This window comes from Xenopus laevis, chromosome 7L (genome assembly GCF_017654675.1).
Source record: "Xenopus laevis strain J_2021 chromosome 7L, Xenopus_laevis_v10.1, whole genome shotgun sequence".
Lineage (NCBI taxonomy): Eukaryota > Metazoa > Chordata > Amphibia > Anura > Pipidae > Xenopus > Xenopus laevis.
This window is the reverse complement of record NC_054383.1, coordinates 134,498,025-134,526,013: the sequence shown is the minus strand read 5'-3', so window position 1 is coordinate 134,526,013 and position 27,989 is coordinate 134,498,025. Positions and strand designations below refer to the sequence as shown.

The 27,989-nt window shown below is 32.3% G+C and overlaps 1 protein-coding gene across 13 annotated transcripts in view; it reads left to right on the top strand.

Moving 5' to 3' along the window:
* LOC108696888 overlaps positions 1 to 27,989 on the top strand; it is a 369,929-nt gene that overhangs the window by 310,605 nt on the left and 31,335 nt on the right. For all 13 annotated transcript variants that reach the window (XM_041569828.1, XM_041569827.1, XM_041569829.1 and 10 more), the window contains 36 exons: positions 922 to 945; positions 1,987 to 2,040; positions 2,800 to 2,829; positions 2,971 to 3,024; positions 3,290 to 3,319; positions 4,692 to 4,745; positions 6,733 to 6,756; positions 6,867 to 6,920; positions 7,819 to 7,848; positions 7,992 to 8,042; positions 8,859 to 8,888; positions 10,412 to 10,465; positions 11,514 to 11,537; positions 11,764 to 11,817; positions 13,340 to 13,369; positions 13,579 to 13,632; positions 13,963 to 13,992; positions 14,367 to 14,417; positions 15,241 to 15,264; positions 15,483 to 15,536; positions 15,916 to 15,945; positions 16,477 to 16,530; positions 17,967 to 17,996; positions 18,849 to 18,899; positions 20,309 to 20,332; positions 20,584 to 20,637; positions 21,954 to 21,980; positions 22,455 to 22,508; positions 22,840 to 22,869; positions 23,310 to 23,363; positions 24,251 to 24,274; positions 24,508 to 24,558; positions 25,420 to 25,449; positions 25,819 to 25,872; positions 26,719 to 26,748; positions 27,847 to 27,897. In XM_041569828.1, coding sequence (XP_041425762.1) covers positions 922 to 945; positions 1,987 to 2,040; positions 2,800 to 2,829; positions 2,971 to 3,024; positions 3,290 to 3,319; positions 4,692 to 4,745; positions 6,733 to 6,756; positions 6,867 to 6,920; positions 7,819 to 7,848; positions 7,992 to 8,042; positions 8,859 to 8,888; positions 10,412 to 10,465; positions 11,514 to 11,537; positions 11,764 to 11,817; positions 13,340 to 13,369; positions 13,579 to 13,632; positions 13,963 to 13,992; positions 14,367 to 14,417; positions 15,241 to 15,264; positions 15,483 to 15,536; positions 15,916 to 15,945; positions 16,477 to 16,530; positions 17,967 to 17,996; positions 18,849 to 18,899; positions 20,309 to 20,332; positions 20,584 to 20,637; positions 21,954 to 21,980; positions 22,455 to 22,508; positions 22,840 to 22,869; positions 23,310 to 23,363; positions 24,251 to 24,274; positions 24,508 to 24,558; positions 25,420 to 25,449; positions 25,819 to 25,872; positions 26,719 to 26,748; positions 27,847 to 27,897 — 1,458 coding nt within the window. The remainder of the gene's footprint in view (positions 1 to 921; positions 946 to 1,986; positions 2,041 to 2,799; positions 2,830 to 2,970; positions 3,025 to 3,289; positions 3,320 to 4,691; positions 4,746 to 6,732; positions 6,757 to 6,866; positions 6,921 to 7,818; positions 7,849 to 7,991; positions 8,043 to 8,858; positions 8,889 to 10,411; positions 10,466 to 11,513; positions 11,538 to 11,763; positions 11,818 to 13,339; positions 13,370 to 13,578; positions 13,633 to 13,962; positions 13,993 to 14,366; positions 14,418 to 15,240; positions 15,265 to 15,482; positions 15,537 to 15,915; positions 15,946 to 16,476; positions 16,531 to 17,966; positions 17,997 to 18,848; positions 18,900 to 20,308; positions 20,333 to 20,583; positions 20,638 to 21,953; positions 21,981 to 22,454; positions 22,509 to 22,839; positions 22,870 to 23,309; positions 23,364 to 24,250; positions 24,275 to 24,507; positions 24,559 to 25,419; positions 25,450 to 25,818; positions 25,873 to 26,718; positions 26,749 to 27,846; positions 27,898 to 27,989) is intronic.

Here is a 27,989-nt window from a genome sequence, read left to right as displayed (position 1 = left end):
CTGTCTGGAATAATCGTTTCTTCAAAATTCAGGGGCAGATTTATCAAAGTGTGAAAGTAGAGCTCACCACAGTAAAAATCCATCACTATGTTATCATTCCTATAGGATTTTCGGAGGCGTAATTATCAAATCCATTGATAAATATATCGCTCAGAATTCAAAACTGAGCTTTGTCTTTGAAAGCTTAGCTTAAAGATATCTAAATATAAATACAGTATATTATGTATACAAATAACCTTAAGCAAATGAGGAGCTGTCTTATTCTGTATAGAACACACAATTATTAAAATAATTATTAAATGCTTTTATGTTATTTGTCCAGCAAATTAAAATGATATATTATTAAATGCAATAAAAATATTCTTTAAATATGTGAAGAAAATATGCATATTTTTACTTAATAACATCAAATCAGAAGTATGAAGTTCCAAAAAGCAGTTGATGTGCAAAACTGAGCAATAAAGACAGATAATTAGGGATGGGCAAATTTTTTTGCCTTGTTTCGCCACGGAAACAAGGCTTTAATCTTGTAGATTAAAGACTTTAATCGGCGTCGGCGACATTTCTCCGCCAGGGAATTTTTGACGAACAAAACGGTCAAATTCACCCATCCCTACAGATAATTAATAATAGATAGATAGATTAAATAATATGAATGAAATATACCATAATACCTGGTGACAGGGCAACTAAACCATGTAAAGGAAAGAAATGGATTCCATGAAATCTACAAACTTGCAAATATTTTGGTTTCCCACAGGAATTTCCAGTGGTATTGCACTAAGTGGGAATGACTTAAGTGGCTTTGGCAACATTTATAGAAACTTTATATTCACTTTATATTCACTTTACATATCTTAGTTATATATTTATTCTAACTGTTGCCATTTAATGTAATGATTACTCTGTTTATTCTTCTAGAACCAGAAGCTCCAGTTCCCCAAGGTAATTTAAAAATTAAATAATATTATGAGTGACAACAAAAATGTACGTGTATATATATATAAATATATATATCTTGTGGTAAGGTCACTACTAGGATACCTGGGAAAGTCCAGGACGGAGATTATTTATGCCTCAGGTTCCTAACAGAGTGGTTCCGGGACTGCTAGTCCAGCCCGGGTGTTTTGAGTTGTACTGAGGTATTTCAGGTGGTTAATTAAAGAGGCAGCTCAAGCCAGAGTGGAAAGTTCATGGCTGGGAAAAATACACAGGAAAGCTGCCTATGTGAGAGGGATTGAAATCACCAAAAGATTTGGGATTTTGTATATTCCTGTATGTTCTTTGTTTTGGGGAGACAGGTGGTAGGCCTTCTCCTGGTAGTTAGGAAAACTGACCTGTATTATTTAGAAGCCCATTAAGTGGCAAGGATTTTATTTTGAATTGTTTATGTGGTTTTGCTGCAAGTGAAAATAAACTGCCAGAAAGAAACAACCCCCTTATGAATTCTGATTGTGCCGTGGGCTGCTTTACCCCCAGAAAGCTGATCCCAGCTACCTAAGTCCTTACTATATATATATATATATATATATATATATATATATAAATATATATATATATATATAAGATACTTGGGGTGTCAGCACTCTGTCTCCTTCGAAGATGAGGTGCACGATCAATTTGAATGATATAAATGATGAAGGGATCAGCAAACTCATGTAAAGTTGAATCAAGTGTTTTATTTGTAACACAGCATTGTCCAACGTTTATCAAGGATCGTTGGGCAATGCTGTGTTACAAATAAAAACACTTGATTCAACTTTACAAGAGTGTGCTGATCCCTTTATCATATATATATATATATATATATATATATATATATATATATATATATATATATATATATATATATATATATATATATATAAACAGTCCGTGTAGGCTGCACACCATAAGCCAAAAAAGCAAACCTGGGTGCTAGTCAAAATGTTATCAGAAGATACCCAATTATGCCATAATACTTATAACCGTTGTTTTTGTTTTTAGGAGGATGGATTTTACAACTAGCAACCCTAGATAAGCCAACTAAATTTAAAGGGAGTGAGTATAAATATATTATGTTAAAGCAAATAGTATGTCAGTTGTTTATGCCCTGGCTATATGTTGTTAGATTTGGGATCATTTTTGGCAGTGGGGTAACTAGATATTACTGGGCCCCACAGCAAATAATTTTTTATGTCTAGAGGTTGCCCTGTCTTACCAATATTTAAGTTGGGGGTGCCTATACCTTCTGGGGCCCCCTACAGTGACAGGGGCTGCTTCCTCTGTAGTCAATCCCCTGATTTTTTTGGGTAACAGAGCCATTAGAAAAATTATCATCAACATAATAAATAAGTAGAAATAGACAAAGGATGATGATAATAATGATACAAAATGCAAAGAGACAAGAAAATTAACATGTGACATACATAGTTACATAGTTACATAGTTACATAGTTAAATTGGGTTGAAAAAAGACAAAGTCCATCAAGTTCAACCCCTCCAAATGAAAACCCATCATCCATACACACACCCCTCCCTACTTTTAATTAAAATTCTATATACTCATACATGTAAATATTTGAAGACTCAGTTAATGCAAGAAAATAATTAATGAAAACAGTGGAAGCCTTTTGAACCCACTTATTGGTTTAATAATACATTTGGGACTTTAACAACTATAGGCGGGGTTATTGAGCACATTTGTTGTTTGACATCACAGATTATTTACACTGACAAATGGTTTGGTACCAGAGAAAAATCTTGATATAAGCATTCTGAATAGTTACTCAATATTATTGTGTCCTGTTCTTTTTCTAGAACCTGTAGCTCCAATTATTGGAAGAAAAGGTAATGTGTTTTTTTAACTTATACTTTTTACTATTCTAATTAATGTGTATTAATTCTTAAAAACACAATACACCTAAAATATAATAATATATCAACTTACTTAAGAATCATATATTCATAATGCATGTTCTTCGGTTTTAGGAATTTGGATTATACAAGTCCAACAGCCAACTGGAATAGAGGAATATGAAGGCAGTAAGTATGAAATAAATAATTTATTCTAGATTCAATTTATATTGGGGGTTAATGATTGAGATGGCTGCTTACAATCAAGAAACCTTTTTTTAAAAGATTTCAAAAATCTTAAAAACTCATAAATTAGTACATTGGCCTCCGTATTTGAACTCATCTGATATAATTAAAAAATACTGTTTCAGTTCCTATCTGTTTTACAATATTATATATTTCATATGTAATAATATAACTTTATTAAATTCTATTAATTTATTTATTTTCACAGAACCTCAAGCTCCAATTCCAGGGACAGATGGTAATGGAAATATTCACTAAAATGATAGAACATTAACATAGTGGTGGTTAATAAAAAAGCCACAGTGCAGCACTACTGCATCCCTTTTGAGATTATTTACACGCAACCTTTTTCCTGATCAAGCAGTTGAAAAATATATTTACATGGGGGTCTAGTAATTATTTACTTCCCTGAACTGTTCCTCGACCATAGATAGAGAGATAAGACTGAACACATGGGCAGCACCCAATTTTACCACAAATTGTCCTGGTGCACAGTTAAGGCATTTACTTATAGAAAAAAAAAACAGCAATCACAAAATTGATCTTGTATTAAGTAAAAATGTATGGAAAACCAATGTATTGGTCTCTTTGGACCTTTCCAAATGTGTGTTTAAGCAAGTAGCTATGAGTGTGATACTGTACTTTTTCCCTTTTAATGTTTTCTTTAGCTGCACCCAGAACAGTTGTATATACATACAGTATATACAAGCCCAGCAAACACTTCTTAGTACCTTGAACCACCTACGGATTATGGAAAACATCCTTCACCTTTTGTGTAAAGGTCCTTAATAAATCAATTTACTGCATACTCAATGTTTAGTAAGCTCAAGAAAGGCTGAGAAGTGATTTGTTACAATAAAGATTAAGGTATCTAAATTACTAAAACAAAGGGGCCCATTTACTAAAGTGGAACTTCTATTTTTTCATTAATCAAATTTTTTCTCTAAAAAATATTTTTACATTTTTCTAAAACTCTAAAAATTCAAGATTTATTAAGTGAAAAAAACACGAAAAACTCTTATACAAAAATTTGCAGAGTAAAAGCAGTCGAGGTCCTATAGAAGTCAGTTGGAGCTGCATAGATCCTATTTTTTTTTACTCACTTGGACCTTTAGAGGTGTTTGAATATTTTTCCCTAGTAACTGACAGTAAATTTGACTTTTTAGGTGCTCATACCATATGGGGGCACATTTACTAAGGGTCAAATATCGAGGATTAATAAACCCTCGAATTCGAACCTCGAAGTAAAATCCTTCGAATTGAACCTCAAAGTAAAATCCTACCGCAAATCCTACGATCGATCGATCTGAGGAAAAATTGTTTGATCGAAAGATGAAATCCTTCGAATCCTTACTTCACTCGAGCTTAGTAAATGTGCCCCTTAGTGTATCAGTCAGCGTTTTTGTTGTTCATGCATTTTATATATGAATTACATGTCATTTGCTATTTTAGAGACTATTAGTTTAATAGGGGTTTCTAAAATGTCTAAATTTCAGCAAGCGTTATAACATTGAACCATATAATATTATACATTCCATTTTTATATTGTTTTGTACTCTCAAGGCTGCTACTCTCAAAAGGTAAAACTTACTTTTAACAATTGTCTTTAGGTCTCTGGACCATAGAAACAGAACAACCAACAGTGCCTGTTCAATATGAGAGGAGTGAGTATTGACAGTTTATGGGAATATCAGACCCTAAAGAGGCAGTTTACCAATTAAATGATCTCTCAACAGAAACAAAAATACAAGCAATAGTCACTTGACTCGCACCCAAAAACCCAAATAAGCAGCTATGCCATGGAATGGAAGGTGAAACTTCTAGCATGGGCTGATTTACAAACACAAGTGCTAAAATGCACTGGTGCATTTACCCATAGCAACTTACTAGACATTTGCTGTCAATTTCTACCTTGAAGTAGATTATTGAAAGCGGATTTGGTTGTTATTGGCAACCTTTCAAATGTTGGTAAATCAGACCCCAGTCTTAAATCAATGGGGAGCTACAATTATCGTGCTTAAAAATGTTTTAAGGTGAGGACCTTTAAAAACCTTTTTCAAGTCAAGTTCCCTTTGAGAATTAAAAAAATATTTTAATTCTCATAGTAATAATCATAATTCCAAGACTATTTAAACATTAAATAAGTGTTTAATCCTAAACTCACCCCTAGGGGGTTATTTATCAAAGTCCGAATTTATCTCAATATTTTCTGCTACAAACTCCGATCAAATCCACTCTGGTTTTTTACGCATATTTATTATTACATTTTCCCGAAAATTTGCTTTGTGGAAGAAAATCAGAATTTCCCGATTTGTTCATCCGATTTTCAAGAATTTCACGTTTTTTTTCCAGAATTTTTACCTGAAAACTTTGGGGTATTGCACGAAACCCATCAGAAAATAATTGGGAATACTCCCATTGACTTATATGCAACCTCGACAGGTCTGAGATGCCGGATTTTCAGTTTCTGACTTTTCCTTCTGCAGGGTTTAATAAATTCTGAAACATTTGTGATTTTTTAAAAGTCTGATATTATAAAAAAAGAACACATTTTTCGAGATTTTTGCATTCGGAGCTTAGTAAATAACCCCCCCCGGTATCTAGAAGAGCAAATCACCCCCTATTAAAAGGGGCCACACAGTTTGAGAACCAATGCTGTAAATCTATGGCATGTGATTGAAACAAAGGAGCAGTATTAACATGATTCGGTTTTTTTGTTCCAAAAAATACAATTGCAATTATTTTTTAAATCAAGTATTCTGAACTAGAATTTTTAATTTTGAAAGGTGTATTTGGTAGGTGTATTTTTAAATTTCAACCTATTGTAAAAGTTTTCAAGAACATATGAATATTTTGCAGATTAGTCTTAAATAAATAAATAGTATAATGCGATGTATGTGTGATATTTTTTTCCCAGTTTACAAGGTATTTCTACATTTGAGTTTTTTTATATAACTAAGGTTTGAAATTTAATAAACCATGCGAAAAAGGGCAGCGTTATCAAAATCCAAGATTGATTTTTTAGAACTTCAATTTCAAAACTGCCTTAAAAAAAGATTCAGTAAAACCTGCAATGTTTCGAACAGAAGTATGAATTTGTCTCACACAACTTTGTTTTAACTGTTTTTCCGAGTTTAAATTATCTGAAATGTTCAGCCTCATTGACAATTAATAGAACAATGTGATTCATGGTTTTGTGCAACTTTTCTATTTAAGAAAAAAAAAAAAAGACCACGACTGTCCTAGTTTTTTATTAAATAAGCTTGTGTTTAAGAATAAAATGCGTTAGGAAAAAGTTGGCTGCTTGTTGACACATTTTTTTTACTTGAAAATGGCTGAATTTGTTTCCCCATGTTCTTCACCTTAAAAACACATGAAGCATGCTGATTATTCATAGTTTAAAAATTCCCCAATATGGGGGCCTAGTCATTTTTTACTTCAACTAATGACACCCTGGACCTTTGTATACATACAGAGAATATCATATACTACTTATCTTGTGTCATCTGTGGTGATCAGTTGTCACTTTGTTTACCTAATGAGCATTTTGTTTTCACTAATAATTAGAATAACCGGTAGCAAACAAGATGTCAATGTAGAATGTTTTTGTAAAATATGCAATCATTTATATGCTCTAATTTATATTTCTAGAACCCGACACGCCAGCACCTTCAGGTAATAAAACTCAAAGGAATATTTGGAACCTGCTAGTGGATCCCCAGATTAAATATAGAAACATAGTTCTCAAAGCCATTGTAAGTAGGATCATTTATATTTATCTTTAGGAGCATGGATCCTTGAATTTGCTCATGACGATCAACCAACTAAATTCAAAGGAAGTGAGTATAAAAAATAAATCTACTTATAAAGCATCTAGTTAATTATTATATTTAAGAGATAGTGGGTCATTTACTATGCCCTGTGGCAGCAGAAGTGCAAGAAGCAAGAGGGTGCCACTGGGACACAATGTTCTGTTATACAGATAGCTAGAATCTCAGCTGCCATAAAGCAGGACAGGACTGCTACTTACAATGGGGATCAGATAGGATCTGTGCAGCCACTGGGACAGAATGTTCTGTTATACAGATAGCTAGAATCTCAGCTGCCATAAAGCAGGACAGGACTGTTGCTTGTGCTTACAATGGGGATCAGATAGGATCTGTGCAGCCACTGGGACAGAATGTTCTGTTATACAGATAGCTAGAATCTCAGCTGCCATAAAGCAGGATAGGACTGCTGATTACAATAGGTTTCAGTACTTAGTGGGAATGTCAAGTCCAAAGATATATTACAAAACATTCTTTCAAGGTTTAAAAAAATTATTCTTTATTTAGCATAAATATTAAAAAGTAGGCATACAGACCAATTGATGCTCCGCCTTACGCGTTTCATACCCACCGTAAGGCGGAGCATAAATTAGTCTGTATGCCTACTTTTTAATATTTATAATAAATAAAGAATAATTTTTTAAACCTTGAAAGAATGTTTTGGAATATATCTTTGGACTTGCTATATGTGCCCTTTTGAGCTGTTTTTGGCCCTTTTTTACACGCCCTTATAGACTGCAGCAGGTGGTCAGTAACTTTGGACTTAGTGGGAATGTACCTAAACTGCATAATAAATTGAGCATACATGTATAAGGGTCTGAATGCAAAGGTTAAACTGAGTTACTATTTTTTTTTAAATGTAATTTTTTATTATAACGCACAACTTACCAATATACTCTTATTTTTGCAGTACCGGTAGCTCCAATTCCTGGAAGAAAAGGTATTTTTAAATCTATAATTAGTGATATTTTAATTGAAACTGATAAAGTGGAGTATATAATGTATATCAGAGGTAAATATACAACATATTATAAAATGTTTTCATGGCTTCTCATACATACTTAATTTTCTTTCTCTCTTTAGTATGGATTATTAGAGTGACACTGCCATCAGGAACATATGAATTTGAAGGAGGTAAGTACAATCATGTCATAATGTATTGGGAAATAATGAACACACTAGTAAAGGGGAACTTCACACAAAAACTCTTTCAGTTATCTGTCAATGTAATTTGTTATTGATAAAAAGACCTGAAAGAGAAATGATTTATGCCTCATTGTTTCGAGAGTCAGAAGCAGTAGTGCACAGAATATACCCTTAAACAGCCAGACAAATAAAGCTTTTGCTGCCATTTTTTAAATTAGTGAACATTGAAAATTCTCTTAGAATTACATTGTTATATGTGCATAAAACAGTTTTGGAGGGAGATACATAGCTAACTGCATTTCTTATCCAACACTAGGTGCAAAACGTAGCCAGACCCTAGACCTTATAAAGACTGTATGGGAACTTTTGATGGAGTTTGGTCTCATTTACAAAAGCAGCCACAACTTCAGTGCACAAAAATGCATATAATCAATGCACATATTGACATTTATTAAAGATACTTGTGCCTAAACATGTTCCATACAGAGGCGGGCCTACCAGGTTCCCTAGGCAACCCAACTGCCCACCTCGCACCCTCCCGTATGCGTGCACAGTTCTTAAAAGTGTGCAGTTGTGCTTCTTTTAACACATTGGACTCAATTGCAAGCTGTGCCTAAAAATCAAACACAAAAGCATTTTAGCTCCATAAATAAAGCAATACACACTCAAAATTGCATGCATTTTAAGTAACAAAATAGTAGATTAAATTCCAGGTGAAAAGCAACAAGGATGCTAGGTGAAAGGAAATTTAGGGGACAGTTTTAATTGCTTGCTATTGAATATGTGTTCTTTTTTTAAATTTAGTGCCTGTAGCCCAATTTCCAGGGACAGACGGTAACTGTATACGTATTTTATCTGAATTTATCTGAATATACTATACTAAGGGGCATATTTATTAAAGGTTGAATAGTAAATCCAAATTCGAATCTTCTTATTTTTGTGTCACAATTCACACATTCAAACTTTAATCCCCCAATTCAAATGTGGGATTTATCGACCATGGAACAGTTCTAATTCGAATATTCACCACCTAAAACCTGCCGAGTTCATTTACAAGTCAATCGGATCCAATTTGAATTTTCAGGACGGGAATATTCGATCGAATCTTAGACGTTCAAATTTTTTCTTAAATAACCTCCCATTCGAGCCGTGGGTTTATTTCAATTTATTAGAGTAAAACAAAATTCACATAAATTTGAAATTCAACCTTTGATAAATCTGCCCATAAAAGTGAAATACTAGTGAAAATACTGACTTGTCATCTAAATTTCCAAACTCCACTCCAGTTTACAAAAATGTAAACTTTGTCACTATTTACTAAAGGAGAGTGTGACTAGTTTTGTAACATTATCTTGGAATCGGTCAATATTCTCTTCACTCTGGTGAATGTTCACTCAATTTACTTGAGAGCACAAAATTTCTCCAGGGTTTAGGCTGGCAAAGTGCCATTATAATGATAGAGCAGCCATCTTTGCATTTCATATATGCTACCTCTTCCATGCTAATATCTCATATACACCATTTCTTTATGGCATGAATTCTCTAGAGAAATTTCCCCAGTACTAGTGTTTTGGGAAAATTAACCCTTGATATTCGACTGCCGAATGGAAATCCTTCAACTTCGAATATCGAAGTAGAAGGATTTACCGCAATTCGTTCGATCAAACGATCAAACGAAAAATCGTTCGATCAAACGATTAAATCCTTTGAATTGTTCGATTCGAAGGATTTTAATCCATCGATCGAATGATTTTTGTTCGACCAAAAAAAGATAGAAAAGCCTATGGGGACCTTCCCCATAGGCTAACATTGACTTCGGTAGGTTTTAGGTGGCAAACTAGGGGGTCGAAGTTTTTTTTAAAGATTTAAAGAGACCGTACTTTGAGTATCGAATGTTCGAATAGTCGAGCGATTTTTAGTTTGAATCGTTCGATTCGAAGACGTAGTTGAAGTAGCCCATTCGATGGTCGAAGTAGCCAAAAAAAACATTCGAAATTCAACGTTTTTTTTCCTCTATTCCTTCACTCGAGCTAAGTAAATGGGCCCCTTACTGTAATAGAATTACAACACAATAATGGCATACTAAGTAGTTTCCTCTACACAATTCAGCAGATAAACCCCTTAAGGTTCCTTATAACTTGTATTTGTGTAAAAAATATAATATCATACCAATATTCCAGCATAGCTCATATAGCCCCTACAGTTTACTGCAGAGATTCTGTGCTGTAAAAATCTTAAATACATTCAATAGGTCAATAATATTTTTCTGGATAGGTTTTAGGTTTTACTTGTGAAGGGACACTTTTTGTTTGCTTATTTTTCTCTATTACAATTATAACAATAAACAATGTATTTAGGAGACTGGATTGTTGAAACAGAACAGCCAACGCTACCAGTGCCTTATGAAGAGGGTAAGTATATTTCCAAAATCTGGATTAAAATTGTGCTTAAAAATGTACAAACTGACATCACTTTCCTGTACATTAGTAGACCTGATATTTTGCTCCTGCCTCCAAAATTTTCACAAGACATAAGGGCCCATTTTCTAACAATTCAAATTCGATTGTTTCCACGAATCTCCAAAAATTTGTGTTTTTCTAATTTTTAAAAACAACAATTCAAGATTTATTAAGTGTAAAAACAATGAAAACTTCTAATACAAAACTAAAATGTGTCAAAGTCCTATAGAAGTCAATGGGAGCAGAGCTGATCCTGACCATTTTAAATCAATTTGGACTTTATGAGGTTTTTTACTTTTTTCCCCTATGGATTGTCCAAAAATGTATTCGAGGTACTCATATTTTTTAGTGTAATTTTTTGCTCATACTTTTTTCTATTCAGATTTTTAATAAATGTCATGAAATTGATAGTTTTAGCGTTTGTGAGTTTAGTTGTGGTTTTAAATCGGACCTTTGACAAGTAGGCCCCATAATCTATTTAGGAAGATTTTTTTCCTAGTTTAGCCACTTTTAAAATTTGCATAAATCCCCAATTTTCATTTTTCTTTATGAAGCAATATGAGGCAGACCATCTCATGTCAATTGCTGGAATTTATTTTTTTGCCATGATTTTGACTATTTTTCAATTCACATTTTCCAATATTTAAATATTTGAGATATATTAAGTGCAAATACCTTAAATATATAAAAAAAGAAACATTAGCTAAACGTTGTTGAGTTTCTGTAGGTCTGTTTTAAGTGTGATCAGGTTTTTTTTTACAAGCCTTTAAACAATAGTGTGCTTAATTATGAAAAAACTCAAATGTCAGGGTTTTTTTTCGAATTGGAAAAAACCCTCAAAAATATTCTTAAAATGTTGATAATTTTGATCTGCTTCTATGTGTCCCCCAATCACTAGTTTATGGTAAAATAAGACCCTTCACTTTCTTTTCTTTTTTAATATTGATTACTGAAGGATTATTCCCAACTATAATGGTATATTTTCTTTCTGTTTATGTAGAACCTGGAGTTACAAGGCCTTCAGGTAAATTATATCTTCAAATGGGAATTTAGTAAAACCGACCATAAGAAACAACAAATTGTTGTTTTGAAAGAGACAAATACAAGTCTGTTTATGTATTCATTGTATTACTTATGTCTGAAACACAGACATACAGTACATGGACCAGGTTTAACACAAGATACTGGCACAATAAGTTCTATGTATTGGCAGGATGTGCTTTAACTCACTTTTTCACTTTTTAATGTAGCTGAATGGATCATAGAATTGGGACGATCTGGACAACCAAGCAGATTTAAAGGGAGTAAGTAGAGCAAACACGTTTAATTATTAACAAACAAGTGCTTGCAATTCAAAATGTTTGTATATTTCCATTTATGTTGCACTAGTTGTATATGCTGCATTGGTCCTTATTACAATAGATTAATAGTATGGAGTTGCTATTCACAATGGTTGGGCACTTGGCCATAAATGGGGAAGACTTGAGAGTTTAGGGATGCAATAGATAGAATAACAATGTGAATGCACTAACGAATTACACTACCCATAAAGAAGGTTGACTGGTACCCTGCTTTTCTATGATTTCTGTTTATTATTCCCTGTAAAATGGATGCATAAACTTGGGGTGTTATTTATTAAAGTCTGAATGTTAAAATCTCAAAAAATTTGAGTTTTTTATCACTAGAAAACTCGAGGGGGGAAAATCGATATTTTTCAAGATTTATTATACCCCGATAATGCAAAAAAGCCCACATTAGAAGATCTGCCATCTCAGACCCAATTTGACATTATCAGGGTCTTCGGTGGGTTTAGCCCAAAAATCAAAAATGTTCTGGGTTTTCTGGCAAAAACCCGAAAAAATAGAGTTCCATTCAATTTTATAATTTTTACATGATACAATTAATTTGGTTTATTTTATCAATAAATAAGGTCAAATAAGTTTTTTTTTTAAATAAAATATGATATATTTGGATTTTAGTAAATAACCCCCCTTAGGGATAGATACTAAAATTTGAGATTAGAGCTCACAACAGAAAAAACTCACCCACTTTCTATTCATTCCAATGGGATTTTTAGAAGTGTGGGTGAAAGTTAGAGTTCACTATGTGTCTATGTAAGTTTTTCTATGGTGAGCTCTAATCTCACATTTTAACAAATATGCCCCTTAAATTACTTATCATTTTATATTTTTAACAGTTTTTTGAGACACAAAAAATAGCTAGACATTCAAATTTTTGGAATTTGAAAATTCACCTTGACCTTTGATAAATCTGCCCCTAGGTAACCCTAGGATTGCTGACTCTAATCTTGAACCAACAGCTTGGTATTAGCAGTTTTAAAATGCAAATATCACTGAAACCGGTAAAAATTGTAAATTCATGTTAATTGCAAAATTGCAAATTCATGTTAATTGCAAAATTGCTTAGATAAGCACCCTGAGTATGTTTACATTAATTAAATTTTTTGGCTCTAAATACCAATTAAGCAAAGTCAAATGTTTTTCAATTGACTGCCAAAAATAAACAACAATAGTAACCATGACAAAAGCTTCAGCCTAAACTATATATATATATATATATATATATATATATATATATATATATATATATATATATATATATATATATATATATATATATACAGGCAGAGTAAAAAAAAAATATTAATATAAGAGAGATTGTTGGGAGAGAGAAAGGAAGATGCTATTTTAATATTTAAATTGCAGCTAGGAATTCAAACAGTGTATATAAGATATATATTTAGAAATTTTACATTTGGATTTGCATGACGATTGTAAAAATAATGTCTGAAATGTTTCCTTCTAGAACCTGTATCACCAATTCCTGGACGTATAGGTAATTAACAGTTTCATTTGAAGGGTCATAGCGGAAAACACGCTGTGTGAATAAATAGCAGTTCATTAATACAGTTCCTATCTGATTCCTTACTGCATTGGTCACCCTTCTGTGGGTCCTTACTGGGCTCCTTTTTCCCTAGCCCCCCATTATATTTACACGAGTGATCATAAAAGTACTTGAACAATAAACATGTTTTTCCTGTTTAGGCAAGTGGATCATAGAAGTGAGAACACCAACACAAATAACTCTATATGAAGGAAGTGAGTATTTAAAATATGTATCATATTTTATATATTTTAGAGGGTTATATTAAAGAATTTTAATCATGGGGAGGCAGATTATTTTTATCAAAGTTCAACTTAAAAACTCAAAAATGTTGAATGAGCACTTACTTAAAGGGGTGGTTCACCGTTAACTTAATTTTCAGTATGTTATAAATTGGGAGGTTGTGGAAAGACAATTTAACTGCTTGGAAAAAATATTCAAAATAAAGGGAAATTTATTTTCAAAATTTTTTCCATGAAAAAAACACAATTCTGAATTTCCAATTTAAAGTGGGAGTTAATTTTATATTTTTTTCCCCCCCAAAGTACCCACTGCTCCAATTCCAGATACAGATGGTAAGATGAACATCTCTCTCTCTCTCTCTCTCTCTAGTACATGAATATATAAAATCACTTACAAGTTGCATAATGATGTTATGCACATGTGTAACTGTGTGTAATATTCAGGGTAAAAATATGTTCAAGCTTGAAGAATCTGAGTGAAAAAAATCTGTATTTTACACCACTTTTCATGCAGATTTAACAATGCACAATTTGTTTTACAGCCCTTTTCTACATTAAATAATTTATGCACCACTGCAAATGTGCCATAAAGTGTGTTCTTTGATATATTCAGCATTATAATCATTACAGCATGAAGCATTTGTTTAAATACCAGTTCACTGCACATTTCACTAGAAATTAATATAATTTTTTTTTAAATTTAACAGACTGGACCATTGAAACAGAAGGTCCCACTGTACCAGTTTTATATCAAGGGAGTGAGTATATTTGTAATATGTAGTATATTAAGATGCTGCTCAGTGCAAATACATTATACAACCCTGGGACTGATTAATTGTAGGTTCCATTTATGCAGATATCCCACTCAGGGGCCGATTTATGATTGAATCTTTCGGCACATGTTCCGGGACATTAATTTTCTCCTGGAAATTGGATAACACATGATCTTGAGGTTTAAAAGTGCAAACACACAGATACATTTTATGTTTGCGTCCAAGTGTATCTGATTTAGTTTCTTTTGTTACTTTTTAGCAAAAGAGACACTTTATTTTTGGTTCCATTATTAGGATTTGTGTAGTTTTTTCTATTTTGACTGAACTCGCATTTTAAAAAAAGCATGAATGTCTCCTTATTTATAAAAAAAAAAAATCAGAGCGAACAAATATGACAGTAAAAATCTCAAATTCTTGTGTTGAGAATTGTGATTACAAGTAAATGAATACCCAAATCCTCTTAAACCAAGATCAAATTTCACACTTGAAATTTTTTAGCACTAAAAGTTTGATTTGGGGGTGCTAAAAAAATACATAAATAAGACCCTTAATGCATGACAAAACCCAAAATTAGCTAGAATACTCCCATATATACCAGTGCTTCAGAAATCAAAATATATATCACTTGTGATAAAAATGTATTCTGTCTAATATTTTAATTGACTAAAATCAATATTTTCTTTATTTTTTGTATTAAAAAGTGCAGACTATCAGATAATTTTTTTACCCCCATGCCATTCCTACCCTTGAATTTAGAAGAGTTTGTTTAAATAGGCATAATAAATCCTAGTGTCTGTTTTTTTTCTAGAACCTGGAGAACCAGTACCTGAAGGTAATTTATAAAATCCTCATATCATTTGCTATAATATCTATAGAACGTACTGTAGAATTCAAGCATACTTAACTGAAAAAATGTAGAGGGTTTTCTTTGTATATTTAATATGGGGGATATTTTCAATGGTATTTTGCAAATATAATAATAAAGTCATTACACGCATGTAAATTGTTAGTCTATCAAGGTAACTAACAAATATTTTCTATATTGAGTAGTAAAATGGATTATACAACTAGGACATCCAGGCCAACCGACAAGGTTTAAAGGAAGTGAGTATATTAACTATATTATTACATTTTATACAAGGTGCTCAGTACAGTGTAATACCTATTCTCATGAGCAAAAAGCTGTTTTTCTTACCAAACTGTGCTAAGTAAAGGGGGTGGCCTAGACTGCATTAATTTAACAGAGGTTTGTACAGGCAGTGAGCATAATTAGGGGATGTTCCTATTGAAATACGATTTGTATAGGGGAATACCTATACTGGTATAATTTTATGGTATGCTAAAGCTGGAGAATTCTTTTTTTTTTTTTTTTTGCTATTTCCATCTACCCATGATTTAAAGCTATCAATATGGGCTGTAGACATACATATCTTAGGAGAAATCCTTCTATGACTTTTGTGCAAACCAATCTAATCTTTTTCAGGGCCAATTGCTCCAATCCCTGGAAAAAGAGGTAATTTATTTTTGCAATTTACTGTTTGAAAAAAATATATATATATTTTTTTTTTAGAAATTTGTGTTTTTTTCTTTCAGCTTTTTAATGATTTACAGTTACACACTCCATAAATTAGTTACTTTCTAAAAAAATATCAGCCTAATGTATTAGTTAGAGCAAGTGTGCATAGAATGCTAGTTTGTATTCCTCCTTGTTCATGCCCCTAGAATTTCATTTTATTAGCACTAAATACAATGTCTTAAATTCTCATATTCCATAACACCCAAATCCAGAATTTTTTAGCTAAGACCCTAGCTCGTAAAAAATCATAGTCAGAGAGAATAGCTTTGTGAATAATGTAACTTTATTTAGCAGGCTTAACAGTGGAACCTGAGTATCAAGTAGAATTCAATATGGTTATTTAACTGTGCACTATACTGTAATTATAAACAAGTAATGATATTTATATCCTAATTATATAGATCTAAAGGTATTGTATATCTTATTTATTAATCTAAACAAATATATCTCATGGCTTGATTTGTTTAGGAAAGTGGTTGATAAGAGTCACACTGCCAACTGGAATAGAGGAATATGAAGGAAGTGAGTATTTGGATTGATTTAAGCAGTCAAATTCCTTTTTTACTAAAGAGTAATAGAGTGATTTATTCCAAAAACAAGAAAGAGTGCTGCATTAATTCTAATACAAATCAAATGTATGGGGGGGTAAAAAATTATTTATAACATTTTTTCAAAAGTATTGGCAGTAAAATAATAAAATTAATTTATAGTTTATTAACACATTGACTACTCAAAAACACAATAAATAATGAATCTATTCCGAAAACTAAAAATTAACACAGGATTTAAGAGAATTTCCTAAGGATTTGAACTGGGGAAACAAGAAGGATTCCATTTCTTAGCAAATTTCCTTCCTAGTTGTGTGTAGTGATCACTATTAATGGAAAAACAAAAATTTACATTTTCAAAAAGAAAAAAAAATAAAGTAATTTGTATTATAAAGCTTACTATAAACAGTATTTGCTTTTAAGTCAAAGCATTATATTATTATTATAAACATTTATTTATATAGCGCCAGCATATTTCGCAGCACTGTATAGTAAATGTGTTTATACAACTAAATCACATTAATTACATACATAGAACATATGGAGTTACATACATCACAACCAATACCGATACAAAAGGTGAGAAAGGCCCTGTGGCTGAGGTTTATGAGCCTCGCGGCAGTGTTCATTATGGACTGGAGAGGTGAGATTCTCTGGAGGGGAAGGCCAATTAAAAGAGAGCTACAGTAGTCTAGATGTGATATGACGAGAGAGTGAATAAGAATTTCGTCAGCATCTTGGGTGATAAATGATTGTATTTTGGATATGTTCCTTAGGTGGAAGTGACATGATTTTATAAGTGACTGGATATGAGGAGTGAATGACAGAGCAGAATCTAGGATAACCCCAAGGCACTGGGCATGGGGAGATGGGGTGATAGTGGAATTGTTAGCTATGATGGATACTTCCGGGATGTTAATGGTGTTAGTTGGAGGGAAGAGAACCAATTCCATTTTAGAGAGGTTTAATTTAAGGTAGCGTTGCAACATCCAAGTAGAGATAGTAGACAGGTAGGAGGAGACTCGAGTTAGGAGTTCTGGGTTGAGATCAGAGATAGATCTGAGTGTAATCAGCATAGAGGTGCTAGTGGAAACCATAAAAGTTAATTAATAAATTATATTTTAAATGAGTTTATGTGAGCATCAGTTTAACAAATATGACACTATTAAGAATACATAGCAACATAGTAAGTTACAAAAAAGATACATGTCCATCAAATTCAACCTTTAAAGTCTATATATGTATAACCTACCAAACTGTTAGTTGGCCCAGAAAAAGGAAAATAAAAACCTTTCCGAAGCCTCTTCAATTTGTCTCAGAGGAGGAAAAATTCCTTTATGACTAGAAGATGGCAAATATAATAACATATTTAATTATGAATTGACATTCATATGACCCTTTTTTTGTCAGAACCTGTATCTCCAATCACAGAGACAGATGGTAAGTAAAATATTGATTACAAAATTGTAAAACAGAGGTTTGTAATGTGTAGTTTTAGCTAAAAGTTAAAAGGGTTCATTTACAAAGACCCTAAACAAGTGGCACAAAATCCCACCCCTTAGTGCTCATTGAACTACCACTTGCAGAGTGCCCACTGGCCCTTCCTTAACTGTATTTGAATAATAAGCAAGTTAGGTACAGGTTGGGGGAGGAAGGAAGAACACCTAGGTGCCTCTGTCAGCCCCTCATGAATATAGTAATGCAGAACAAGACAGTGCTATATTCTAAGGAAGCATATGTCCTTGAACTTGTGCCTTTGGATGCTCACTGTAGAAAATGGTGCACAATTAGAAAAATATGGCTTTGCATACATTTTCTGCACTTTGTTGCCGGTTTAACAGGCAGCAAATGTGCCCTATAGGCTTGCTAAGCCTGATAATGTTAACAATAGTTTCAGATAGGGTTGCCATCTGTCCGGTATGGACCCAGACAGCCCAGTTTTCAGAAGGGCTCCCAGATCCAAAGTAGGAAAACCAGGCAGGATCCCCCTAGATTGACGCAGCAATTGACCAATCATTGTTCTCCACGTTATCACTCCATCCCGCAATGACACATCCACTTCCCTATGATGTCAGCTCCCGTTTCACATCCGGAAAGGGGGAAGGAAAAAGGTGGCAACCCTAGTTTCAGCAAATTTATAAATCAAAAGATTTAGAAATTAGTAAATTAAAAAGTTTACATTTATGCTGAAAACATCATATTTTAAGTCCATGTTTAAAAAAAAAAATAGAAAATCTAGGTTTGCAGAATAAGTACCTTCAATTCTTGACGGTTATCACATTATTTTATTAGACTGGATCATTGAAACAGAGCCATCAACTGTACCAGTGCCATACAAACCGGGTAAGTACATTTTGTAGTAAACTGAGACATACAACAAATCATGCCAATCTAATTTTAGAGATAACACAAATTGCAAACAATACATAAAAAACAAACTTTACTTTTGTGTAGACTACAATTTGGCTCTGTGCTTTAAGAATCATAATGCACTATGCTTCCTTCAATTGCAAACTTAACAGTCTGCATTTTACTTACTTTACTTACTTTAGAAACTTTGATTATAATGCGGAGAGTCTTCAAGACATTTAGCTAATGAAATGCTACCGAAGCTGTGTACATAGTAGTTATCCAAAGTGACTCATGCAAAACTTAGGTGCTAATTTATTAATAATAGGTATAATTTTGAGGAATATAGGTACATCTTGTGGAGAAGATTAACTGTACCGCCACATGTAAATTTTTTGCAAATCAGAGTTGCAATTTTGCCATTTCATCATCGTTTAATCTACTGTATGCTAAATTATAGTTAACAAATCCATAACACAGTTAATTACAATGTATGTTAAGAAATAATTGAAACCACTATTACATTGTGCATTCCTCAATTTGATCCTTTACAAAATGGCAATGATGTTTCAAATATTAAAGGTACTTAATAGCCAAGAATATATCAGTGTGCATAAATATAACAGAGTTGAGGCAGATTCATGAAAATGTGAGATTAGAGCTCACCACATAAAAATTCACCCACTTTCTACTTATTCTTATGAAATTTGTATAACAATATTCAGTATCAGTGGGTGAAAGTTACCATTTGATAAATATGCTTCTAAAAAATCCATAGAAGTGAATAGAGGGGGTGAGTGGATGAGCGTTAATCTCTCATTTTGATAAATCTGCCCCTATTACAGTAATAGACTATGTAAAGGGGTAGTTCCCATATAGTATTTATTACATTTAAGGGGGAATGTAAGTAAAACTTGCAAGCGTTATTTAAAATGCAGTTTTTGTGACTGTTTAGCATTGCTCTCAATGTAAAATCATGGAGAATATTACATTGTGCATTATTGCTAAGCAAAGGTTTTACATTAACACCTGCTCTGGAGTTTCGTAAATATTTTGTCTCGAAAAACACTTTAATTACATACTCTGCAAATGTTCAAAAAAGCCATCTGGTCGCAAACTTTGTAATGGAGTTGTTGTTGAGGTCTTTAATCAGTCAAAGATGTTATAGACTGTCCTATTTTTAGCAACTTTTTAATTGATCTTCATTTTTAATTTCTTATAGTTTTTAAATTATTTGCTGCATTCCTTTTTTTCCAATTTCCAAATGCAGCAAAAACACTATTGCTCTGAGAGGCTACAAATTTATTGTTATCGTTAACTAATTTGCCATTTTCCCCCATATCTCTAACTTGAGAGTTAAATAGTTCACCCTCCTTACTTTTCAATTCTTAATTTATTTTTAGAAACTGAAGTTCCAGCCCCTTCAGGTAATTTCGTGGTCATTTCGAAAGAATATATAAAGTTATAGTTCTGTGTTACATTTAATTGCAAACCTAACATATTTACAAGGAAAATGAAAAAAATACTCTATTCTATAAGTAAAAATGTACATCATGTTACTAATATTGTATGCATGAACATTTATTTTCATGTTGATAGTGTAGATCATTTTCGTGTAAAAATTGAAGTTGTTGCCTTTGTAAGCCTTTAACATGAAATTCATTTTGTTTGTTTTAAGGAAACTTTATCATAGAATTAACAAAAGGTGATAAGCCCACTAAATTTAAAGGAAGTAAGTATATAAATTATATTTGCTTTTAAAACATACAATAAGTAACAAATATGTTTGTATTAACTGTCATTGTTATGGAGCTTGATTTTTTATTTTAAATTGATATTAAGAAAAAAACACAAGTGCAAAAAAACCCAGGTCAAAAAATAAAAACCTTGAACCAAAAAGTTGAGTTTCCATTTTTTCCTGGAAAAAAAGTCAAGTCAGAGAGTTGTGCCATTCATTTTTCTAATGGGGCTGAACATCGCAAATGTTATAATGAACTGGGAGAATAAATAATAAATAAATATAATTGTTTGACATTATTTGCTTTGAATTCTATAGACCCCCAACAGCTTTTACTTGTTGAGTTTTTTCTGGTGACTTTTTGTTTTTTTTCCTTATGGTTATAAACCCTGACTTTTCAAGGCTTTGGAAAATGCTTACACAAATATTTGCGTTTAAGATTCTTCTCAAAGAAAAAAAACAGAAACTCATTCCTGATAAATATCTCCTTAGCTATAATATAATACCTTGTTATTTCATAGTCTTAGGGGCACATTTACTAAGCTCGAGTGAAGCATTCAAATGAAAAAAACTTCAAATTTCAAAGTATTTTTTTGGGTACTTTGACCATCGAATAGGCTACTGCGACCTTTGCCTTCGACTCGAAAGATTCGAAGTAAAAATCGTTTGACTATTCGACCATTCGATAGTCAAAGTACTGTCTCTTTAAAAAAAACTTTGACTACATACTTCGGCAGTTTAAACCTACCGAGGTACAATGTTAGCCTATGGGGACCTTCCCCATGACTTTTCTAAGCTTTTTTTGATTGAAGAAAAACCCTTCGATCGATCGATTAAAATCCTTCTAATTGTTCGATTCGAAGGCTTTTATATTTTATATTATTTTTAATATTATTAATTATTATTAATTATTTTTGCGCAAAATCCTTCAAATTAGATGATCGAATTTGAAGAATTTTACTTCGAGGGTCAAATTCGAGGGTTTATTAACCTTTGATATTCGACCCTTAGTAAATGTGCCCCTACATATTAAAAATTTATTGAGATAACTAAAACTTTAAATACTGTACACCCCGCCCCCCAATTTAAATTGCCAGGTTACTAGTTCTGTCACTGTGTTATATTGCAACAAGCAGACTTGTGGTTTTTAAGTTGTACAAGATGTATTCTGTTTTAGAATTTAATTATTCTTTTTAATGTCTAAATGGTTTGAAATAACCTTAATGTGCAAAATGGAGATATACTGCAGTTTTAAAAACAGTATTAAGAATAACAATATATAATTTATCATGTTTGATTTCTTTATCTAGAACCTATAGCGCCTGGGAATACAAAAGGTAATTGGAAAATTCTGCATTTAGTTCACTTTATACGAATGCTCACACATACAAGTGAATTCATTTTAGAAAAAAAAACCTTTGAATATTGTTAATGATTAAAGCGCTGAATTATCAAATATTGAACTGCTAAAGCCTGAAGGATCGGTAGTAGTTAAATATTTCCCCATTTATCCAAGTTTTCTTGGTTGTCAGAAATAATTTCCTCATAGTTCAAAACATTTTGGATCAATTAACACATCTGCTAAACCACTGCCAATTAATAAAAATCAATAAAATGGTAAATCACTCCTTACAAGTTCTATGCAAATTCTATGCAATAGTAACAGCTTTTTATTCATGTTTACTCAATTCATTAATTTTATGTAATAAAAATGTCCTTTATTCTGGGTGCATATATGGTTTTAGTATATGGGTGTGATGCTGATGATGTTCTAATTGTAATAAAACAAATTACAATTTAATCTTTTATAGGAAAATGGATCATAAGAGTAACTACGCCAACTGGAATCGAGTACTATGAAGGACGTGAGTACAAGCAGAAAGTTAAAATGATGTCAACTTGACATATCTAAAAGTGTGGCTATACAGATATCTCAAGTGCTAGGTTAGGAAGAAAGTAAATGTAAGGGTATGAAATCATTCTCAATATAGTTTTAATAGCCCACTTACACAGCTTAGTCAACATACTCAAGGCCATTTGTCTTTTGTCAGGAAAGGTGGTGCACTCTACAGCCAAAACCACCACATTTGTCTGTATTCCTCTTACTTCTGTTCTCTTCATCTGTATTATATAATTATTTTATTCCTCTAAAAATAAAAAGTAATATTGACATTTTCTGTTTGACTTTTTTTGTAGGACCTATTTCTGCAATCCCAGGAACAGAAGGTAAGTTAACCACACCCTTCTGAAACAGAACTATACCAATAAAATAAAATACTGAACTGTAGTGCTAGAAATAGATTCAGCACAAAGACCCCTTTCTATCTTTAAAGTGATGTTGTGCATCATTCAGTCCAAGGAATATCATTCCTGCATGTACATTAGTAACCTATTGCACCCACCCATTGATGAGCTTGCACTGCAGTCACTGGAACACTGAGTGGGGGTACAGTAGCCACATGGCAAAGAACCACCATATTTTTTCTAGTACAATAGTTACCATTTACATATCAGACTACCATAATATTTTCCCAAGTATAATAACATTTAAACATGTAATAAAATATGGGACAATGAATACAAAATACCTATTTCTTAAAGTTATGTTTTGTGGCAATGATTTTTTTCTATAATCTGAAAATGTATCATAATATGGTTGCGTTTAGGAGAGTGGATTATAGAAACAGAGTTTCCAACTTTACCAGTACCATACGAGGAAGGTAAGTCCACATTAAACAGTTTACACAGTTTGCTTATTATAAATAAATATATTTAACAATGCTAATTGGTATGATCAATTTGGCTCGCTCTAAGTTAGATTGAATCTGAAGCTTAATTTTTAGACCCCTTTACATATATGCTATCTTAACATGTTACTGTATAAATTTCCTATTTAACACATTCCACTATGCAACAACAAAGTACACCACTAAAGCCTGCTTCATCCTATCCTTCAATATCCCTTGTGTGTATAGAAATTTCCATTTTATAATTTGTCTTCTATTTTTTTGACTTTTATGTTACTGATGTTTTTAGTAAATTTTGAAAAAGTTTTAGGGGCAGATTTATCAAGGGTCGAATTTTCGAGGGTTAAAAAACCCTCAAATTCAACCCTCAAAGTAAAATCCTTTGAATTCGAATATCGAATTTGAAGGATTTTAGCGCAAAAGGTTAGATCAAACGATTGAATAAAAATTGAACGAATTGAACGATTCAACGATTTTAAGCGATCAATCGAATGATCTACAATGTCCCCACAGGCTAACATTCAATTCGGTAGCTTTTATTTGGCGAAGTATTGAGTCAAAGGATTTTTTAAAGAGTACTTCGATTATCGAATGGTCGAACAATTTTTACTTTGAATCGAATACAATCGAATTTGACCAATTCGATGGTCGAAGTACCCAAAAAATTACTTCAGAATTCGAATATTTTTGGATTCAAACTATTCACTCAAGCTTAGTAAATCTGCCCCCTTAATGTACAGAATTTACACTATAAAAATAAAAAGACGTCTGACTAAAATCTCATTTCAAAACCAAAAGCCTAGATATCATTCAAAAGTGCCTTTAAAATGTGATCTCAATGATTATTTTTCAATTTTTAGAACCTGGAGCTAAACTCCCAACAGGTAATAAGTTTATTTAATAAGATTGGATTTAATTGGTTAACTTTGGATTAGCTATGATGAACTGCCACATTTATTAAAGCAGTAATTTCACCTCAACTGAATATATGTACTATAGTCAATCTTCCTCTTATGGTCTTTGATTGGAAACATTTAAAATACATGGCAGCTGCTGTATTATATTGTTTTTCAGATATTTTATGAAATCGTTAATAAAATGACTTGTTTTTGTATAGACTGGATCATAGAATTTGGACTGCCTGGTCAGCCAACAAAGTTTAAAGGAAGTAAGTATATTACCTTTTTTTGATATTCACATGTCTTGTGTTTGAAAATGTAAGCCTTGTTACTATATGTGTTGTCAAGTTAAAACTTCATCAGTAAGAGAAAGAAATCCGAGTTTATATGAATAATGAATGATTCATAATATCTCACAAACTGAACTGCTTGAAATTCATGTATAATACACAATTCTCAGCTCAAATTTCATTGCTTAGATTTAGAATAACCAATTTTTTACTTGGCATACAGTAATCATGAGCAAAAAATGCTGATTTATTAGCAATTGAAAATATAATGCTGCCAATAGAAAAAAGCAAGGTTTTGGAAATACCTTATTTTTCAAACACATAAGAGACTTTATATTATTGCAAATTTGCATGACATTTGTTGTTCAGTTGCTCTTCCTTATGTTACAGACCTACTACCTGTCCCCAAAAGGTTTCTCTGCTTGGCCCACCTCACACCTTGCAATCTGGAAGTGATATCTCATTAAATCAGAAGTGGTGTTAAATTGAGTGAAAGTGTAACTATTTGCGTCGACACCTTAAACAATACCCCCAAGCAAAGTGCCTGTGTAACCACCCTCAAGTTCAGGAAATATGGGCTTTTCTCCCCAAAATTCATATTTTGTGGGTTTCCAAACCAGAGCAGGACTCTATCAAATAGCTCTTACACTTTTTTTTACTCACAGTCACTAAAAATGAAAAAAAAAATTGTATCCAACACCAATATTGATCCATTAGCTATGATATCTTATATTTAAACATTGTCGTTTTAATTATGAAAATACTTTTATTCCTTTGAAACAAATAATAGGATTTCTATTTAAATATCTTGCTAATTGCCAATATTTCTTTTTTCCATAGAACCTGTTGCTCCTATTCCTGGCAGAAGAGGTATGCAGAACTACAGTATAGCATTGTCCAAACCTTTCAGAGATTCGATATCTAACACACTCCAATGTACAACTGGTCCGGGTTATCAAATCCATTAAGGCTATGTGCAATGTTGCATTTTTAAACAATATTTTTCTTTTAAGCCAATACATTTCTATATTTATTGGCATTGGATGTTTTTATCTGTAAACAATTATATATGAAAATAAATTCCCAAACTCATTATGCATCAAACAGAATGAATCAATCCATAATCACCATAAATAAATCTTTGGTCAGTTTAATGCATGCAATTACTTACATATTTATGTCAGACTAAAGCTTTAATTATTCTTTAGTATCATAACATTAAATTCTTTTGTTTTTTAGGAATATGGATTTTTGATGTGATATTTCCAACAGGAGTTGTACAATATGAAGGAAGTAAGTAGAGTACACTTATTGTATTGAAAGGTAACAGAAAAAAAACCCTTTGGAATACAGGAAATTCAACATTCTTTGTATATCTTTATATCATTTTCAGCTAGAAGGTGATACATATAATATTTCTACATATTAGACATTGATCAGCATATATACAGTCTAACGAAATAAAAGGAACTGGTCTTAACAGAAATTAGAGTGAAATGTGTGTTTACAAATATTAACTTCTTCCCTGCCATGAGCTTACAACACCATGCTAACATAGGGCATGGATTGAAGAAGAAAACAGAAGCGTAAAATGTGCCCCTCAGGTATCAGCCTCTTAGCAGCCAGCATCAAAGAGTTCACAATCTGTAGTAGGCAAGCAGTTAAATTTTATTTAAAACAAAAGCCAAAATCCAGACAAAATTTAGACCATACATAACACCAGGCACAGCGAGTTCTTTAGAAAACAAAGATTTGAAATGCAGGCAGCACAATTAACAATGAACATATGCTTTCACATAAATGGTTGCTGATAAACATCTGCTACTGTTCCCATTTGTATGAAAACACATTATAATGTGATTTGTATAAAGTTCACACATTAAGGGCCCTATTTACCATTGCTCAAGCCTTCGGACTCGAGTAATCATTATTGAAACTTACTTGAATTTCTTAACTCACGGTGGGTTTCAGACGCAATTACAGTATATCTTTTTTTCCCCAGCAGGCATATGTAAAAATATAGAAATAAAAAGGTGCTTCATTTGTGGAATACCTGACTTATATTGAATATTTTCTGTAGTAATAGGGCAATGTTTAATGCAAAATGGTTCTAATGCAAATGTTGCAATTCCTTTACAGGACCTAAATATCCAATGGCAGACACAGATGGTAAGTAACATGGAACACTAAGAGGCACATTTATACAATTGCATGAGCCAAATAAAAATATTTTCAAGATTTATTATGCACAAAATACTTGGAAACTGGAAAAATGTGCCATCTAAAAGTTTGTAACATCATGTAGAAATCAATGGGAGCTTTTTTAGCAAAATTATTCAATATTATTCAATTCAAGTTTTCAAGAACAATTTATAATTTGGCAAGCTCATTGAGAATGATGGATAGAATGTTATTTTATTGTGCAGTTTTATGCAATTGAACTGCACAGTAAAGAGTAAAATAACATTTTAAAAATTGGGGGGATATGATTTCTGTCACAATCATTGTAAATTGAAAATATTTTAAATAAACATGTTAAATAAGGTTCCCTTTACATTATCTTACATTATCATATAAGTATATTGTAGATGGAAATGAAGTATAAGGATGTGGCATCTAGTTTGTGTCACCTATTTCAGCTGTATCGATCAGTGTAGGCATCCAAATGCTGTAGACTTAGGTAAGATCTTTCCTTACAGTATATTCCACTGAGTGCCCTTTAAGGCCAGTGGGTAACAATGAGAGGCCAATTCATCAAAGGTTGGATGGTAGTGGTTTTAGAGGTGTTTGAAACCATGACTAAACTCACTTTCACTAAAACTATGAATGTCATGATATTTATTAAAAAATCCAAATGAAAAAAGTACAAACAGGAAAAGTCACAGAAAAGTTGCAAAACTCAAGTTGTTGAGCAATAACTATGACTTTTCAATATTGTTGCACAAAAGTCGGTCAGAAATATCCAAAAACCTCTAAAACCACTAATCATAAAGATCTTCCAGTTGTAAAAGGGACATCTGCCATTGACTTCCATGTGTCTTTGACAGGTTTTAGCTGGAGTATTTTTCAGAATAGTCCCACTTTTTGTTTCAGTGACTTTTTCTGATTTTTGGTGTCAAAATCCGAAAAAAATCACAGCTTAATAAATCAGACCCTGAATGTGAATAACGCTGCAGTGTTGCCCCAGATTGACATTATTTGTGACACAAAATTTCTCATTCATTTAATAAATTCTACTGTCTAAGAAAATTATATTCTTGTCTTTAGATTGGATCATAGAAACAGAGATGCCAACTATTCCAGTGCAGTATGAGCCAAGTAAGTACAAAACCATTTATTAAAATTAAGTATAGGTTTAAATACACCAGGCTACTTATAGTTGCTAGCACTTGTGTGCCAGAATATTTATA